Below are 16,896 nucleotides of genomic sequence, written 5' to 3' on the forward strand. Positions count from 1 at the left end.
GCCCAAGGTCACACCAAACTGATATTCTTAAAGCACAGGCAGCTCCATCTTTTCTCTCTGATCCTATCCGAATCTCTGGCTTTTATAGCCCTTCACGATCTCAAACCAGTTTGTCTTTCTAAACCTGCCTTCTCACCGTTCCCTGTACACAGCCTTTCACCTCTGTGACTTTGGTCACAGGAGAAATAACCTCCTCTTTGTGTTTCTTTGGTAGGTTATTGCTGCCAAAATGAATCTGCCATAACAGAAATTACAATGGCAAAAACCAAGATTTTATGCTTAAGCACAGGTTCAGGATTCAGAAAAATAATCCTGACCAAAGAGTAGAATTCTAATGAGGCTTTTTATAGACAAAATTATGTCAGAGAAACAATTTTTTTTAACATATAACAATCTTTATGGTCTCAGGTCATGGAGGTCATACAGGTCTAGTCAAACATTAATTATCACATGCTTCCTTCAATTAAGGTAGAACAAACTAAGTCAGACCAAATTAGGAATCAGACTAAGGAACTGATGCCATTTGGGATCTTTCCTCAAATAAGGCAAACCAAATTACTTCAGGAAACCCTGACTCCCTTTTTGGCTTCTCTGAGGAATATCTGAGGCCTAATGTACAGTTTCACATACCCAGGACAGGTTTCAGGCAGCTCAGTAACCTCCTAACTCTCTGCCTGCCTTCCCCATAGAAACAAAAGGAAATAAAAAGCCAAAAATTCTCATAGCAACACACTTTCCATTGGCTACTTCCCATGACTCACTGGTTATCAACTCACCAGTTTTCTCCAAGACTCAACTTGGTGCCTCCTCCTGAAGCAAGCCCATTCTGGTCCTTCTAGTTGTCAGAACTCTTCCCCCAGAAACAAATAAGTATCTACTTTGCATTTAATTTTGTGTGTGTGTGTGTGTGTGTGTGTGTTGTTTTTCCCCAATAGGGGGAAACTGAGGGCAGTGATTATAAGTATTTTTTGGCCTTTGAATCCATACTGACTCCTGGCTGGTGAGAGTAGGTACTTAACAAGTGTTTATTGAATGAATGAACATGTGAATATTCTACACTGGGAACTCAGGAGTCCTTTAAACTCTTTTCTATTTAACCAGATTCTAAAATAGGGCACGGAAGCCGTGTTTTATACTTCTGTATCCCTGTTGGATTCTAGCACAGTTCAAGGCACAAATCAGAAACTCGCTCAATGCAGTTACAGGATCTCAGGGGCTAGCTAGTGTAACCTACACCTGAATAAGAATCCTCTGCCTATCCTACCTGAAAACTGTTCATTGTTGTTTTTTGTGCTCAAAGAGGACCAAAATGACATCGCTACATCAGGGTCAAGATACAGTGTGTCTGACTGTGGCTGATCAGACCAACATGAGCTTGGAAAACTCTACCACAGATTGGGCACAGATAATGCACATGAACATTTGGGGGGAAATGTCTCTAAATTTGTGCTTCACATGTTTCTTTGGAGCTACTGCTACAATGATGCTTTGCTCACTGGGCACAGCGCTTCTACATATCATACCAGGAAAATGATTATAACCTTTGTTCAGAGACTTCTCGCCATATGAAAGCTGCCATTTCCAAAAGAGTCCATTCCACTTTTGGCTGGTTTTAATTGTCAGAAAGTTTTTCCTTCAATTAAATCCAAATTTCCCTCTTTCTCTCTTCCATTCATTGTTCCTAGTTTCACTCTCTGAGGCAAAGTTAATCCCACTTTTGGGGGACACCCCTCAAATACTTGAAAGCAGCTTTTCTATCTTGGGTAACTCTTTTGAAGGCTAAACATCTCTAGTGACATCTATTTATATGAACTTGAGGCCATTCATCTCTGAATTTAGTCATTTTGGAGTATAATACCCTTGAGCAGCCAGGATGAGCCTGGGGTTAATACCTAAGCATATTAGAATTATAAGACAAAGGATAGGAAGTCAGTTGGGCTACTCAGAAGAAGTTGAAAGGAGAGGAAATCACGATGTCTTGTTTTATGCCACAGAAAAAATGTGAGCGCTACTGGGCTGAGCCAGGAGAGACGGTTCTACAGTGTGGCCCCTTCTCCATCTCCTGTGTGAGTATGTCAGATCTTCCCATTATACTGGACAAAGATCCTAGTGCCCCACATTACTATATAGAAAAACTTGTATAGATCTTACTCATCTTCCCCCCTCATGTTTCTTCCTTAGGAATCTGAAAACAAGAAATCTGATTACATTATCAGGACGCTAAAAGCCAAGCTGAATAGTGTAAGTCTGAAGCCTCTTCCTTTCTCTTACTTAATAGTGATGATGCCAATCTCATTAGGGAATTTCAAGAAACATTAAAAGGACTGCATCCTCCTTTACCCTAACTGTGGGGTTTATTAATAATAGCATGTAAAAAGGAATGTACATAGGTTCACTGGACCTCATCCTTGGGCCTTGGTCTTATTCCAGTCCTGAGAACTGAAGTCACACACATCAAAACCCAGGAAATCAACTCTATTCAGAACTTAAGGCTAATTCTGAGTGGCCTGAGGTGGTCCTGGCTAATGATTTAATATTCAGTTGGACAAAGAGAGCTAGAGCCTTTATCAAGCAGACTGCTCTGAGATAAACAAAGTCCAGGTACCTTAGATTCACCCATTCTGAGTAAGTTTGATGAGGGCAAATCAGGAATTGGTAGAATTCCTTTGGTATCTGTGGCTCTACTGATGGACTTATCAGTCAGTTATCTGGGCTACTTCTGTCAGCATGTTCCCACTTCTTTTCTCTGTGGGAATGGACCTAGCCCAACCAGTTCATATTAGGGACACAGATCATGGCAAATCATTGGTATAATCTACCTAGATGACTTGAAAGTGTGTTGTTCTGATGAGGGATGGCTATTAGGTTTGGCAGGGACTCTGATCTTTTCTTAAGACCAGAACCTGCAATTCAGTCTGGAAAGAATTCAGCTCAGCCTTACTTGGAGTCAGAGTTGAAAAAGTTTATTATACACTTAACAGCGGGCAAGGATCCTTAGGGGACCTGCAAGCTTAAAGAAGACACAGGCATAGTTTTTAAAGAGTTAAGGCTATTCATGAGATGTCAATTAGGCTGACCAGGTGAGAAGAGGGTGGGATTAGGGAGGAGTTAAGGTGGGGCTAAGGTGGAGTCAGTGTTTAAAGGGGCATACACGCTTGATGTAACTGCACAATCATAGTGCCCATGATTCACTGGGAAAAAGCCCATGTTGAGGAGAGGAGTACGAGGGGGGGGGGGGCGGCTACTTAGAGGTGTGATTTTAGGCTTGAAATGTCACTAAGTCAGCAAGCAGTCAAGGGCTGATGGAGAAGTGCCCAGTCTGCCACCCATCAGTGTCATGCTTGACAGTATTGATGTCTGGGTACCAAGGTTAGGGAAAGATAATTGCTTAAGGAGTTAACCTAAAAAGGGGGTATTGAAGGATTCATGAGGGCAAGGAGGCCCTATACAAAGAGGGAGATAATAGTCGCCTAAGCTAGAATGTTTAGAGCTACTTTAGTGAAGGATTGATAGGTATAGCTTGTTAGTATTTCAAGGCTGAGATAAACAATTCATGAGTTGTTTCTGGGCACAATTAATGCTTTGAAGCTAGGCAGAGTGCAGGTAGGGGGAATGGGCAGAGTTAATGTGACTGGGGGGGGTAGTGTGATTTTACAGACTGGTTTTACAAATTGCTATTACAATTTTACAACACAAATTGCAGTTACAATTGTACAAACTGGTTGTTACAAATTGATGTTGCAGATATAGATCCCAAGTACCCCAATCAGTTCCATTCAGAAAAAAATGCATTGATGACAAAGGAGATCTGATCTCATAGTCAGCGGATTTGTGGGAGCCGTTGGCTTTTCATGCCAGAAGCACCTCTCAGTTTCCATGTTGGAACTCCCTCTCTTATTTTATTCTGGACATTCTCCCGTAGGAAACTCGAACCATCTATCAGTTTCATTACAAGAACTGGCCAGATCACGATGTGCCCTCATCTATAAATCCCATCCTGGAGCTCATTTGGGAGATGAGATGTTACCAAGAGGATGACAGTGTTCCTATTTGTATTCACTGCAGGTATGGTGCTACCAGGGAGGGGATGAGGATTGCTTTTAGAACAAACCATAGGTCACAGCTTCTTCAATAATTGAAGCATCACTAGTTTTTCCTAGCATTCAGAGCACTTACATTTCCCAGTTGGTTAGTGAGTAATGGAGCTTAGAAATATGAGTCAATGAAGGAGAAGAGTTAGGGTCAGTATTTTCCCAACTTAAGTATTTTAAAATATCTGTGATTTCATGTAGATAGCTACTTTATTCACTGACACAAGTAACAACCCCACTTCCATCCACCTACTCCCCATCCCCCCAGCCCCTGTGCCTTAGTAGCTGGTGTACATGCCTTCCTGTGGCCAAAAAATTTCACCCCCCGGTGGTCAACCTTCTGGTGGTGAGCCTCCCTGCATTTAGCTGGGCTTGTCCTTGTAACAAAAGGAATGTGGTCTGTTTCCAGGCCCACAGTTGAAGCTTTTCCAGGTTGGTAGGGACTTGCCAGAGCCTATGTTCTGTTGACAAAGTCTTTACGAACCCAGGGTCACCTTCACACTATGATGAAACATCAGATTAGGACTTTAGTGTGAGGCATAGAGCAAGAACACACTGGTTTAAAAAGTAACGAGAATCTTGAGTTTTTATTTTTCTGATTAAACCACTTAGTAAGAGAGGGAATTAATAGGAGATATTATCCAGAATAGGTGAGGCGGCTCAGCTGGTCTAGGAGGAAAGCATTTGACAGCTGGTGAATGTGCTCTGGGAAGTATTTACATATATGGCAAGCTGTACCGCCTCCATGAACTTTTCCTGGTCAACATTGCTTATGAAATTTCTCAAATGTCTATAGATGACATGTTTTCAGTAGTTCTGCCACTCTCCCCAGTACTGTGATTTTTCATTTCAGTGCTGGCTGTGGGAGGACCGGTGTTCTTTGCGCTGTTGATTATACCTGGAAACTGCTTAAAGATGGAGTGAGTATCTCTCTCATCAGGCACTTCCCATTTGCCTTGCCCAGGAGCAGGGATACTCAGAAATTGCTTCATTCTGCCAAACACCTGTTTCTCAATTCAGGCTTTCCTGAATTTATTTTCAGTTTTTTTTTTCTGGCATTCCAATAAGTCAGTTTTATGAACATTTAGCCAAACTGTTTTCCCAGCTGCCCCTTTTCTACACTAATCCTTGACCTGAAGTACCCTAGGTTATAAAATGTTTTGTTATTATAACAATGTTCCCCAAATGCATTTGGTTAGAACATTTCTAGACTTGAAATATATTGATGGAACCTATAAATACTAGGCTACAGGGTACAGGGGTTGTGGACTGTTGCTGGTATAAAGAGGTGGAGGAATTTTGGAGCAATGCTGAAGAAATTAAATTTACTTTTGCAATGAAAAATTGTGAGGCATGTTTCTGATATATACACAGTATGTAATCTAATACTTTAGAGTAGATTTTAGAAGAGGATTGATGTTGCAGAAAGAGCATTGATTTTTGGAGTTTTTTTAACCTAAATTCAAATTCTGGCTCTATTACTTACTTATCATGTGATAGAGTTTAACCTGTCTGGGTCACCATTTCCTTATCTGTAAAACAGGGGTGGGGAGGGAAGCAGGGTGGGGGGGGGGAAAGGAGAATTATTCTACATAATCTCTAAGGTTTCTTAGAGTAAAATTTGTGATTTTACTGTTTGATTTAAATTTTCTCATAGAATATTTACCTTTTCACATGACATGACAAGGTTGCATGTGAGATAATTTTCAGTTGTTTCCAATTCTTTGTGACCCCATTTGGAGTTTTCTTGGTAAAAATATTGGAGTGGTTTTCCATTTCTTTCTCCAGCATATTTTACAGATGAGGAACAGAGATAAACAGGGTTGGTAAAGTGACTTGCCCAGGGTCACACAGCTAATAAATATCTAAGGCCAGATTTGAACTCATGAAGATGAGTCTTCCTGACTCTAGGCCCTGAACTCTATCCACCATACCACCTACCTGCCTGAAAGATAATTTGAGAAATGCTACATTAAGTGGGTCCAGGCACTTAGATCACTATGACTTCCCAAAAAACAAAACAAAACATGTTAGTAGTAAAAACCTGATAAGATACACTTCTGTCCTATAGAATTATACATTCGACTGTATGTCATATGAGTTTCCATGCTTATCTGCTGTACATTTTCTGTAATCATGTCTTTGGATTCAGTAATTCAGTCTCTTCCCCTCTCCCCGCCCCCCCCCAAAGGGAATTAAAAACTATGTTAAAAAAACAAACAAACAAGTAAAATCACTTTAGAGAGGTTTTGTAGATGTATTCTGGGGTTAAACATTAAGCCTTCAAAAACACCAACCTCTTTGTTTTTCTTTTCCTTTGTTCTCTCCTTCCCATCCCTCTTCTTCCTCTTCTTTTCCCCTTCCCTCCATGTGTGGAGACATATCAGCAATCACAACAGCCATTTGGTTTTAGCCTTCATTTAGTACATCTGTTGAGAGGTGACGTGGAAAGAAAAGAGAGGACAAGGGAATGATTTATTAACAATGATTGAATCAAACAATAAGATTATTTTCCTTTCATTTGGCAGATAATTCCTGTGAACTTCAGTATTTTTAGTTTAATTCAGGACATGAGGACACAGAGACCTTCCTTAGTGCAAACTCAGGTATGTGTGATTTATTGCAAATAGACCAGGGTATGTGTCTGACTCTCCCTCCCTCCCTCCCTCCCTCCTTCCTTCCTTTCTATTTTAAAGGTTAAAACCACCACCCTAAAGAGCATAAGTTGTCATAACTGTTGTTGCTTAAGTCACTTTTTGTGAGTGACTAATAGAAACTAGTAGAGAGGTCATTGCAACTTGAGATGTCATTCAATAACATTTATAAAGAACCTACTATGTGCAAACCTACTATGCTACATAAGCACTGGTAGTAATGATAATAGACCAGGGGTGGGAAACTTGTGGCCCTGAGGCATGTGACCCTCTAGGTCCTCAAGTGCAGCCTTTGACTGAACCCAAACTTCACAGAACAAATCCCCTTAATACAAGGATTTGTTCTGTAAAACTTGGACTCAGTTAAAAGGCCACACTCAAGGACCCAGAAAGTCACATGTAGCCTCAAGGCAGAAGGTTCCTCACACTTATAATAGACTCATTAGGAATCAGATAATCAACAAGCATTTATTAATCACCTACTATGTGCAAGGCACTGTATTTAAGAGTTGGAAGTCATGGCAACAGATTGACTATCAAGAGAACAGACCACCAAAGATTCTGGATTTCCCTTTCATGGGTGACTGATAGAGTTATTTTTCTTAGAGCTCCTATAGAGACCTCTTCTCTCTAAGATGGACACGAGGCTCAAATGTCCTGGCAAGGAGGTGCAAATCAGTACATCTGGCCTTTACAATTTAAGTAGACAGGTCTCCTTTGGTGTGATGTGCAAGAGCTTAAAGTGGGAACTGTATGTAGACTTGGAAAAAAAATGGTTAGCACTATTTTACTCATGTCTAAGATTAATGATGGTTCTAGTAGGATGAAATTTCTAGCTGTCTTGAGCTTGACAGACTTTAATACTTTGAAAGATTTGTGCTTTCATCAACATAGTCATACTCTCTACCAATGTGGCTTATGACCCCTATACATTTTATGAATTTCTTTAGGAAAACATGAATTACTCGGTCACCACCATTTTGTTACTCAGGTGTGCCTTACAACACAGATGCATGGTCTTTGGCAAGGCCTGCAATCTTTAAAGACTTTCCAGTTTGGTAGGATCTTCCACAGTTTGTGGCTCTGCTGACTTAAAGTTCAAGAACTCAGGGTCACCATCATACCTCAGGTAAGGCAGTAAAATAGCGAGCCAAACAGAAAACTTGATAGTTTCATTACCCTGTTTTGATAGTGACAAAACAAATATGAGTCAGGTCAAAGAAGAAGAAATAATTATTGCACAATAAACCAACTAATCATTTTGCCCCACACCAAGAGAAGTTTACATTTTTCCAGTAAGAGGTTGTGGGGAGGAAAAACCCCCAACATTTCTCACATTGATTTTGGGCATTTCCTTTCTCTTTCCTGTGGAGTAGGAAAGTTTTTTCATCAAATGTAGAGATGGATATACTTCCACTGTCAGGTTTAAAGGGAGGGTCAGTTCATGCAGATGGAATGAGATCTCACAATGTATTCAACCTAAGAATGTTGCATAAAAGCATGTTTTAAAAGAAATATTCCCAAATGAGAGCTACTCTGAATGTTTTCCTTATCCAGACAACTACAAGATGCCTGAGACATTTTGAAATTAACCCCTATATTACGGCATTATCAAAGAACAGTGAATTAAGACACTTTTTTTTTCATTTCTTCCACCTAGGAAATAAAGCATAATTGATATTTACATGTCTTGCTTCCTTTTCCTTCCCTTTTAACAAAAGAGATTTTTGCCTGAAAATGAACAAGATGCCAATCCCTGAGATACTACTGATGTATTGAAAAGCTACAAGTAGCTCACGGAAAGTTTGTAGTTAATTTGATTACAACTATATGAAGTCAAAGTAAGGGAAAGTCTCTAAACAATATCATTCAAATGAAAAGAGGATCTGAATTCCAATGCAAAGGAAACCCCAATAACACCAATTTACTCCATCTAGAGCTTTTCCTTGAAGAAAAATTGGGATAGCAGAAGCAGCAATCCATCAGCATTATGATGGGTAATAGCAGTTAAATCCCCTTACAACAAAAATCTATAACTTTATCTAAAATTTAGAAACCCATTCAGGGGACAATTTTTTAAAAGCATTATACAAGACATTTTTGTAATATAGTATAGTGGAAAGAACACTGGTCTAGGACTCAAAATCTGGTCTCTAGTCTGCTCTACTTCTGATTATGTTATTTTGGGAAAGCATTTAGCCTCTCTGAGATTCTCCTTATCTGTAAATTGGGCATAATTTTACAGACTTTCTTATTGACTCAACACTTAGCATTTAGCGTGGCACATAGTAGGGTGCTTAACAAATGCTTGTTGACTTGTTGACCTCAAAGGGTCGTTGTGAGGTTGTTATGAGATAATTATATAAAAGTACTTTGAAAGCCACAAAGTATTACATATGCAAATAGAATCATAGGCTCTAGAAATTGAAGAGATTTCAGAAACCATTTCATCCAACCCCTTCCTTTTATAGATGAGAAAACTCAGAGGGGTTGAATAACTCACCTACGATCACAGAAATAGCTGAGCCAGGAAGCAGCCTCCCTGACTCCTGACACAAAAATTCAGTGTGATTTCCACCACACCAATTTTCTGAAATTGTTATTTTCCTTTAGGAAAAGTGAGGCAGCCCCTCAGAATTTTGTCTAATGGGATCTGGTCCATTGAAACTTCTCCCACTTTCTACCTCTATGTTCAATTTTTTTCTAATATAAAGTGACATGTCTATAGCATTTTAAAGTTGGTAAAACATTTTCCATGCTTCCTCTCATTTGAGCTCTACAACAAGCCTGTACAGTGGGTACTAACAGTATCAACATCATCATCATCATCTTACAGATCAGAAAAACTAAGTCTTGGAGAGGTTCAATGATGTGGCCACGATTACCCAGCTAATAAATGTCACAAGCAGGATTCCTAACCACAGGACACAGGTTCCACGAGGCCACGTGACCTCTACCCAGGCCAACTGTTTGATGGCTTTTGATACTTGGTTTGTGTTGTTCTCCAGGAGCAGTATGAGATGGTCTACAATGCTGTGCTAGAATTGTTTAAGAGACAGGTGGAAGTTCTCACAGATAACCAGGAAGCGGCTGGTCCAGAGGTAGGATTCAGATATTTTTACTTCCTTTGAAGCTGAGAGTTGTCTTCTGTTCAAGGATCTCAAAATATATACAGGGTTTAAAGTATCACCTGTTATCACCATTACTATCGAGTGCTGACTGTGCATGGGACTGTTCTATTAATTTCCTGTGGGCAGAAAAGTGGTATTATGGCCATTTAATGAAGTAGTCCATGGAGAGAGGCTTTTAATCCAGAATAAAATTATTTTTGATATTAAGTATTGCATATAATTTTCAGCTAAATACAAGCAATAACAAGCATGACTTGGGGTTATACCTAGAATGAATTTTTATCTTGTGCTTCAGATAGCTGAATGATGGGGTGCAAATGAGAGGTCAGACTTAGTCAAAACACATAAGCAGCTGAGTCCAGATGTGGTTTTGTAGCTACTGCCCCTGCCTTATCATCAAATACCAGAAAATGCCTGGATGCTGTTTGCAGATTTTTTTTTTAATAAATTTTTAGCTGAAGCATATAAATCACAAAAACCATCTTGATGGGCTTAAGCAAGGGTAAGAAAACTAAGGATCTTGGGATGCTAAACTGATCACATCCCCATAGCTTGCTTAGATTGATAGATATAATGCTTCTTATAGAATCATAAATCTAAAGTTGTGAGGAATCTTAGGAGACTTCTTGTCCAGTGCTCTCATTTTACAGATTAGTACATTAAGGCTAAGAGGTGTAACATCTGCATTAAAATTTAGTTGTGACTAGGGGTGGCCAGGTGGCTCAGTGAGTAAGAGCACCAGCCTCAGAGTCGGGATGACCTGGGATCGAATCTGAGCTCTGATACTTACCACCACACCCAGAAATAACTGGCCGTGTAACCTTGAGCAAGTTACTTAACCCCAATTGCTTTAAAAAAAATTTAGTTGTGATTTATCACGTTTCTTTTTAAATATTACAGGATGATCAATGGAATACCATTTCCTTAACCAATCAAAATTTAAATGAATTAGTTTTCTTTAGAAAATCAGATAGATTCTTTTTGTATTGAAATTCACATTGTTTTGAAATATGCCCTTTTCAAGAGGATGGTTTCCTTTTATTAAAATATAGGTCCATCTACAGAATCACTGGTTTCATTTTGAGGGTTGGAAGAAACTGGAGTGATCATCAAGTCCAATACATATCCAGCCTTTGAAAAATTCCAAATGAGAGGGAACTCACCATCTCTCAAGGCAACTCCCATGTACTTTTGGACAGCTCAAATTTTTAGGAAGGATTTTTTCCCTTAAATTAATCCTAAATTTTCCTCTTCACAATTCCACCCATTGTACCCAGTTTTGTCTTCTGGGGCTAAACAGAATGATGCCTTCTGGTTGGTCTCCCTGCCTCAAGTCTCTCCCCATCCCAGTCCATCTTCCACTTAGCTGTCAAAGTGATCTTCCTAAAGTGCAGGCCTACCATGTCTTCCCCTTACGCAGTAAACTCCAGCTGTCTCCTATTGCCTCCAAGATCAAACATAAAACCCTCTGTTAAAGCCTTTCACAACTTAGAGCCCTCCTACAATTTCCTGTCTTCCTACACTTCACTTTTCCTGTACTCTATGATCTGATGACATTGGTCTCCTTGCAATTCCTCCCACAAGACACTTATCCTAACTTCTTGAATTTTTAGTGTCTGTCTCTCATGCCTGCAAAGCTCTCTCTCCTTACCTCTGCCTTCTGTCTTCCTTCAAGTCTCAGCTAAAATCCCACCTTCTGCAAGAAGCCTTTCCCAGTCCTCTCTCATCTTAGTTCCTTCCTTCTGAGATTATCTCCAGTTTATCCTATATGTATCTCATCAGTACATAATTATTTGCATTTTGTTTCCCCAATCAGACTAGGAAGGTCTTGAGAACAAAGATTATCTTTTGGTCTTTTTTGTAGCCCTAGCATTTAGCACTATGCTTGACACATGGGAAGTGCTTAGTAGGTATTTGTTGACTTGACTTGATTCCCGTATAATAGTCCTTTCAATACTTGGGGAAAACTAAATACATTCCTAGCTCCCTCAGTTGATCTTCATATTATGTGTACTCATGGGCCTTCCTCATCCTTCATCAATATATTCCTTAAACTGTGGTGCCCAGAATGGAGAATACTCCAGATATGACACAACTAAGATAAGATTCCAGAGGAACCATTACTTCCTTATTCTTGGAAGTTGTGGCTTTCTCAATGCATCCCAAGTTTTCATTAGCTTTTTTTCTGGCTGCCTAACTGCTCTGCTAAGTTTGTAGTTCACAAAATACACTCAGATTTTTTTTTCAAACTGCTAAACATGTCTCCTCTAGCCTATACTTGTGAATTTTATTTTTTTTAAGGCAAGTGTAAGACTTTACATTTCTATTGACATTTATTAGCCCAACTTTCTCACCAGAAAAGGTGTTTTTGGATTCTGACTTTGTCATGCAATGTGTTAGCTACTTCTCCCAGCTTTGTGTTATAGTAATAACAATAATAATAATAATAATAATAATAATAAACTAGCATTTATATATGTCTTTAAAGTTTAGAAAGTGCTTTATATACATTATCTCATTATATTCTTATAACTACCCTCAGAGGTAGGTGCTATTATTTTAATTCCCATTTTATAGATGAGGAAATTGAGGGAGGCAGAGATTAAGTGATTAGCCCAGGTCACATGTATAGTAAGTATCCAAGGCATGATTTGAAATCAAGTCTTCCTGGCTCCAGGGCGAGCACTCCCTCTACGGTGACACTCTCTGCCACAAAGGCAGATTTGGTGATCACACCATCTTTGCCTTTATCTTAATCCCTGATAAAAATGATAAAATGCCTGCTGTTCAAGCCTGGATTCCTGAGGTACTCCATTGGAGACTTCCCACCATATGAATACTGAACTATCAGTGACTACTCTTTGAGTATGGCCATTCAACCAGTTCTGAATCCATCAGACTGTATCACAGTAAAGTCCACATCTCCCTGTCTTCTACTTTTGCAGTGTCTTAAAAGACTACCTCATTGTGAAGAGCTGTTCAAGCACCAATATTTGGCACTGATGTCATAGTCTTTAGGAGATAAGTTTTGTAGAGAATTAGTATCCCTAGAAAACACCCCTATTTGTGATCATTCAGCCTGCACTCAAATATCTCCAGGGATGGAATACTCCAGATGGGCCCATTGTTCCATTACTAGCCAATTTATATTAGAAAACTTCCTTATGTTGAGTCAAAATCTGTTTCCCATTAATTAAAAAAATATATAAATGATTCATTTTTAAAAACAATGCTGTCATTTCCCTATAACCTACTCTCCTCCAACCCTATAATAAATTTAAAAAATAGACTCTGACAGTGTATGCTTATTCCATACCTGCAGACCACTATTCTCTACTCATAAGAAAGAACTGTATTTCATCACCAAATTTTGGAGTTTTTTGGTCATTGCACTGATATAAGTTCTGATTTTTTTTAAGTGTTGTTTTCATTTATATTATTCTGGGTATCATCTATGCTGTTCTCTTGTTTATTTTTCTCGTCATCAGTTTATATCTTTTTGATGTTCCCTGAATTTTTCATATGTCCTTTCTAAGAGTACAATAATACTCTCTATTCTAATCATATACCACCATTTAATTCCATCATCCTCCAATCAGTTGGCTCCAGTTTTGTTTCCAGTTTTTGAGTTTTTTTTTTAAATTTTGTTACCACAAATAATACTGCTGTGAATATCATATAAAGGACAGCCTTTCTTTCTATCATTGACTTTCGGGGCATGTGCCCAATGAGATAGTGCCATTGCCTACATAATTCTGAATTGTTTTACAGAATGTTTGGGCCAATTCATAGCTCTACCAACTGTGTTTTAGTTATACCTGTTTTTCTACAGCCTCAACATTGAATTGTTCCATTTTTAAAACTCGTCTTTACTAATCTGATCTTGCTGTAACTTTTAGCAGTTTGTCTTAGTCATGTCTTCTATAACTACAGACAATAAGTCCACTTTAACTTTGTATGTACATAGTTATTTGTATTTTTCTTCCCCATTAGAATGTGCTCCTTGAGAGTAAGGGTGTGTTTTTTACTTTCTTTGAATTCCCAGTTCTTAGACCAATGCTTGACACATTATATGTGCTCAATAAATATTTTTTGGTTGATTAATTGATTACCCAAGAGACTGGCCCAAGGTCACACAGTAAGTAGCAGAGCCAGAATTCAAAGGAGGTCTTGACTCTAGTCAGTTAACAAACATTTATTAAGCATCTATTATTCACCAAGCATTGTGCTAAATACTGGGATCCATTGTTCATTCTACTATATACTATATCACACTACCCTGCCTTTTCCATTTATTATTATTCACCTAGTGCTAGGTGCTATACAAAACTTTTAAAAAGGTATGATTACTGATTCTGTCCTTAAAATGTCTATAATTACATAGCCTTTTCTTTTTAATTAAGAGTTTCTTTAATTAAGAGTTCATTAAGAGTACTTTCTTATTAAGAATTAAAAATAATAATAGTAGTTAACTATTTCATGTTTATATGCAGCCCAAAGGGTACAATAGAGTCTCTGATCTTAGGAGGATTAAAGTGTAGCTGGGAAGATAAGATCAACACATATGATATGTCTAGCAAATAATTCAAGCTGGCATGGTGTGGTACAGTATAAAATACTACAGAAGTCAAAAAAGGTAGAAATCTGTGTATGCTGCAGTAGGCATGAAAGGCTGTGAGATCTAAAGGGAGAGGTTGGGGAGAGAGAGAAGCATTATGAACAAAGATTTAAAGATAGTACCAGCGCTGAGGAGATTGAGGTGATTAGAATGACGGGACAAAAGGAAACGTGCCATACCACACTAGTGTCCTTTCCCCGAACTGCTTTTTAATACATTCAGTTAATATTTATGCTGTGTATATAGATATACTTATTATACTCCCATTATAATGGAAGATCCTTTGAAGTACATTATTTCATTATTTGTGCTTGTATATCCAGGGCCTAGAATGGTTCTTGGCACAGAGCTGGCACTTAAAAAATACTTGTTGATTAATTGATTAAAAGCACCCAAGAATCGAATATTCAGATTTTATTGGGAAACGATGCTAGCATCTACGTCATGGTCCAAATGTATAGCATCAGTTTTATTTGATGGAGTCATTATGCTTTGAAAACATGATGTGGCCCTTAGTCATCCCAAACCATGTGATCATACCCCACATTGTAATTCAGTTCAACAATTCAACATACATTTATTAAGTGCCTATAAAGTGTGTGTCAGATGTCGGAGATATAAAGATAGATATGTCACAGACCCTGCTTTTAAGTATCTTATAATCCAATTGGAGGAAATATAGATATACAAATAACTCTAATACAAGGGGGAGTAAGATACATACATATGGGAAGATCAGTCAAAGTACTATGAGAAATTTGAGGAAGGAGAAATTACTTTCAGCTAGGCGGAAGGTATAGGGCAGGAGTGGGGAATCTGCAGCCTCCAGGCCACATGTGGCCCTCTAGGTCCTCGAGTATGGCCCCCTTAGGGGATTTGTTCTGTGAAGTTTGGATTCCATCAAAGGGTCCCATGTGGCCTGGAGGCTGCAGGTTCCCCAACCCTTGTATAAGGAATTGGAGAAGACTTTATGAAGGAGGTAGTAACGAGTCTGATTTGAACCTTTAAAGAAGGGGTGAGCTTTAATAAATGGATGAGTCCATTCTAAGCATGGGAGAATATATGAAGAAAAGTATTGTGACAGGAAAGGGCAGAATAAGAATTAAGTAAAGTAATAAATAAATTATAATTAATAATATATAATATAATAATTATATTAAATAAAGTAATCTAGTTTGTATGGAATATAGACTACATGAATAATAGTCTGAGAAAAAGCTGGACAGGTAAGTTGGCAGAAGGCTGTGGAGGTCCTTGAATGCCAGGAGCAGGAGTAGGTAGTCTATGTAGAATCATTTAAGTTTTTTGGGAAGGAAAAAGATATGAAAGGAGAACATTAGAAGATTACTCAGGCAGCAATATGATGTTAGAATGGATAATGGACAGACTGGAAAGAGGAAGACTATTTGGGAGGCTATTACAGTAATCCAGACAAGAAAAGATGAAGGCCTGAACTAGGGTGGTAGCAGTGGCAGTAGAAGCAGCAGATCAATGTCAATGGCATCAGGAAAGCAGAATTGCTAAGAACAAGTAACTGACTGGATGTCAGGTAACTGACTGGATGTGTTTGGTGAAGAACAGAGAAAAATCAAAGATAACTTTAGGGTTATGAGTTTGGGTGCCAAAAATGATACTGTTGCCACTAATATGAACAGAGAAATTAGAGAAGCTATTAGAGTAAGAATGGTGAGTTCACTTTTGGACATAATGAGTTTTAAGTGCCAGTGGTTAACTGAAGCAGAGATATCCAACAGGTAGCTAAAGGTCTGTGAAGAGACTGTGGTAGGCAATGGCAGGCCATCTTTGGAGTTTGTGAGTCATCTGCAGAGAGGTGACAGTTGAAGTGATGAGAGGTAATAAGATGGCCAAGGGAGAGGTGGAGAGGAGAGACAAGAAGGCTGAGAACAGAGCTTGGAGGGACACCTATGCTTAAGGTACAGGAAAAAGAGAAGGAAGATGTGGAGCTAGCAAGAGGGCTCTACTTTGTTTTACTAATATATACACACCTTTAAAATTTTTTTTGGGGGGGGGATCAGGACCTGTGATTTTATTGGTTTGGGTAAAACTCAGGGTAGAAAATTCCTCTATCAATGTAGATTGACAATCTGTCTGTGACATAGTCTTATTTACATATTTATTTTTGTGTTTGTGTCCCTAGTGGTCAGCGAAATACCTGACACATAGTAAGTGTTTCATAAGTCCTTTCCCATCAATCAACAAGTATTTATTAAGCATTTATTATGTGACAGACACTGTGCTATCTGCATGGCAAACAAGTAAAAAGAATGAAACAACCCTATCTGTAAAGAACTTACTTTCTAATGTAAAAGACAGTGAGGACCCATAAAAATAGATATAACATAAACATAAGTGAATATATATGTGTATGTATACACACACAC

General features: G+C 38.6%; 1 protein-coding gene and 1 long non-coding RNA gene across 4 annotated transcripts in view; one reads left to right on the forward strand and one right to left on the reverse strand.

Annotated features, from left to right (window-relative positions):
• LOC138162845 (uncharacterized) overlaps positions 1-16,896 on the reverse strand; it is an 86,264-nt gene that overhangs the window by 31,830 nt on the left and 37,538 nt on the right. The window contains exons 2-3 of one of the 3 annotated variants that reach the window (XR_011168730.1): positions 6,389-6,520; positions 4,154-4,592 (exon numbers count right to left, since the gene is read on the reverse strand). This is a non-coding gene — a long non-coding RNA (uncharacterized lncRNA). Of the gene's footprint in view, positions 1-4,153; positions 4,593-6,327; positions 6,521-16,896 lie in introns of those variants that run through there. The other 2 variants (XR_011168731.1, XR_011168729.1) reach the window with 2 other exon arrangements.
• The window catches only part of PTPN22 (protein tyrosine phosphatase non-receptor type 22), a 74,792-nt gene that overhangs the window by 26,979 nt on the left and 30,917 nt on the right, over positions 1-16,896 (forward strand). The window contains exons 6-11 of the mRNA XM_069090320.1: positions 1,995-2,066; positions 2,182-2,241; positions 3,923-4,065; positions 4,945-5,011; positions 6,620-6,697; positions 9,754-9,846. Of these exons, the coding sequence (XP_068946421.1) occupies positions 1,995-2,066; positions 2,182-2,241; positions 3,923-4,065; positions 4,945-5,011; positions 6,620-6,697; positions 9,754-9,846 (513 nt within the window). The remainder of the gene's footprint in view (positions 1-1,994; positions 2,067-2,181; positions 2,242-3,922; positions 4,066-4,944; positions 5,012-6,619; positions 6,698-9,753; positions 9,847-16,896) is intronic.

Source organism: Petaurus breviceps, unplaced genomic scaffold (genome assembly GCF_028583685.1).
Source record: "Petaurus breviceps papuanus isolate PSGF00001 unplaced genomic scaffold, PetGlider_PUasm1.0 186, whole genome shotgun sequence".
NCBI lineage: Eukaryota > Metazoa > Chordata > Mammalia > Diprotodontia > Petauridae > Petaurus > Petaurus breviceps.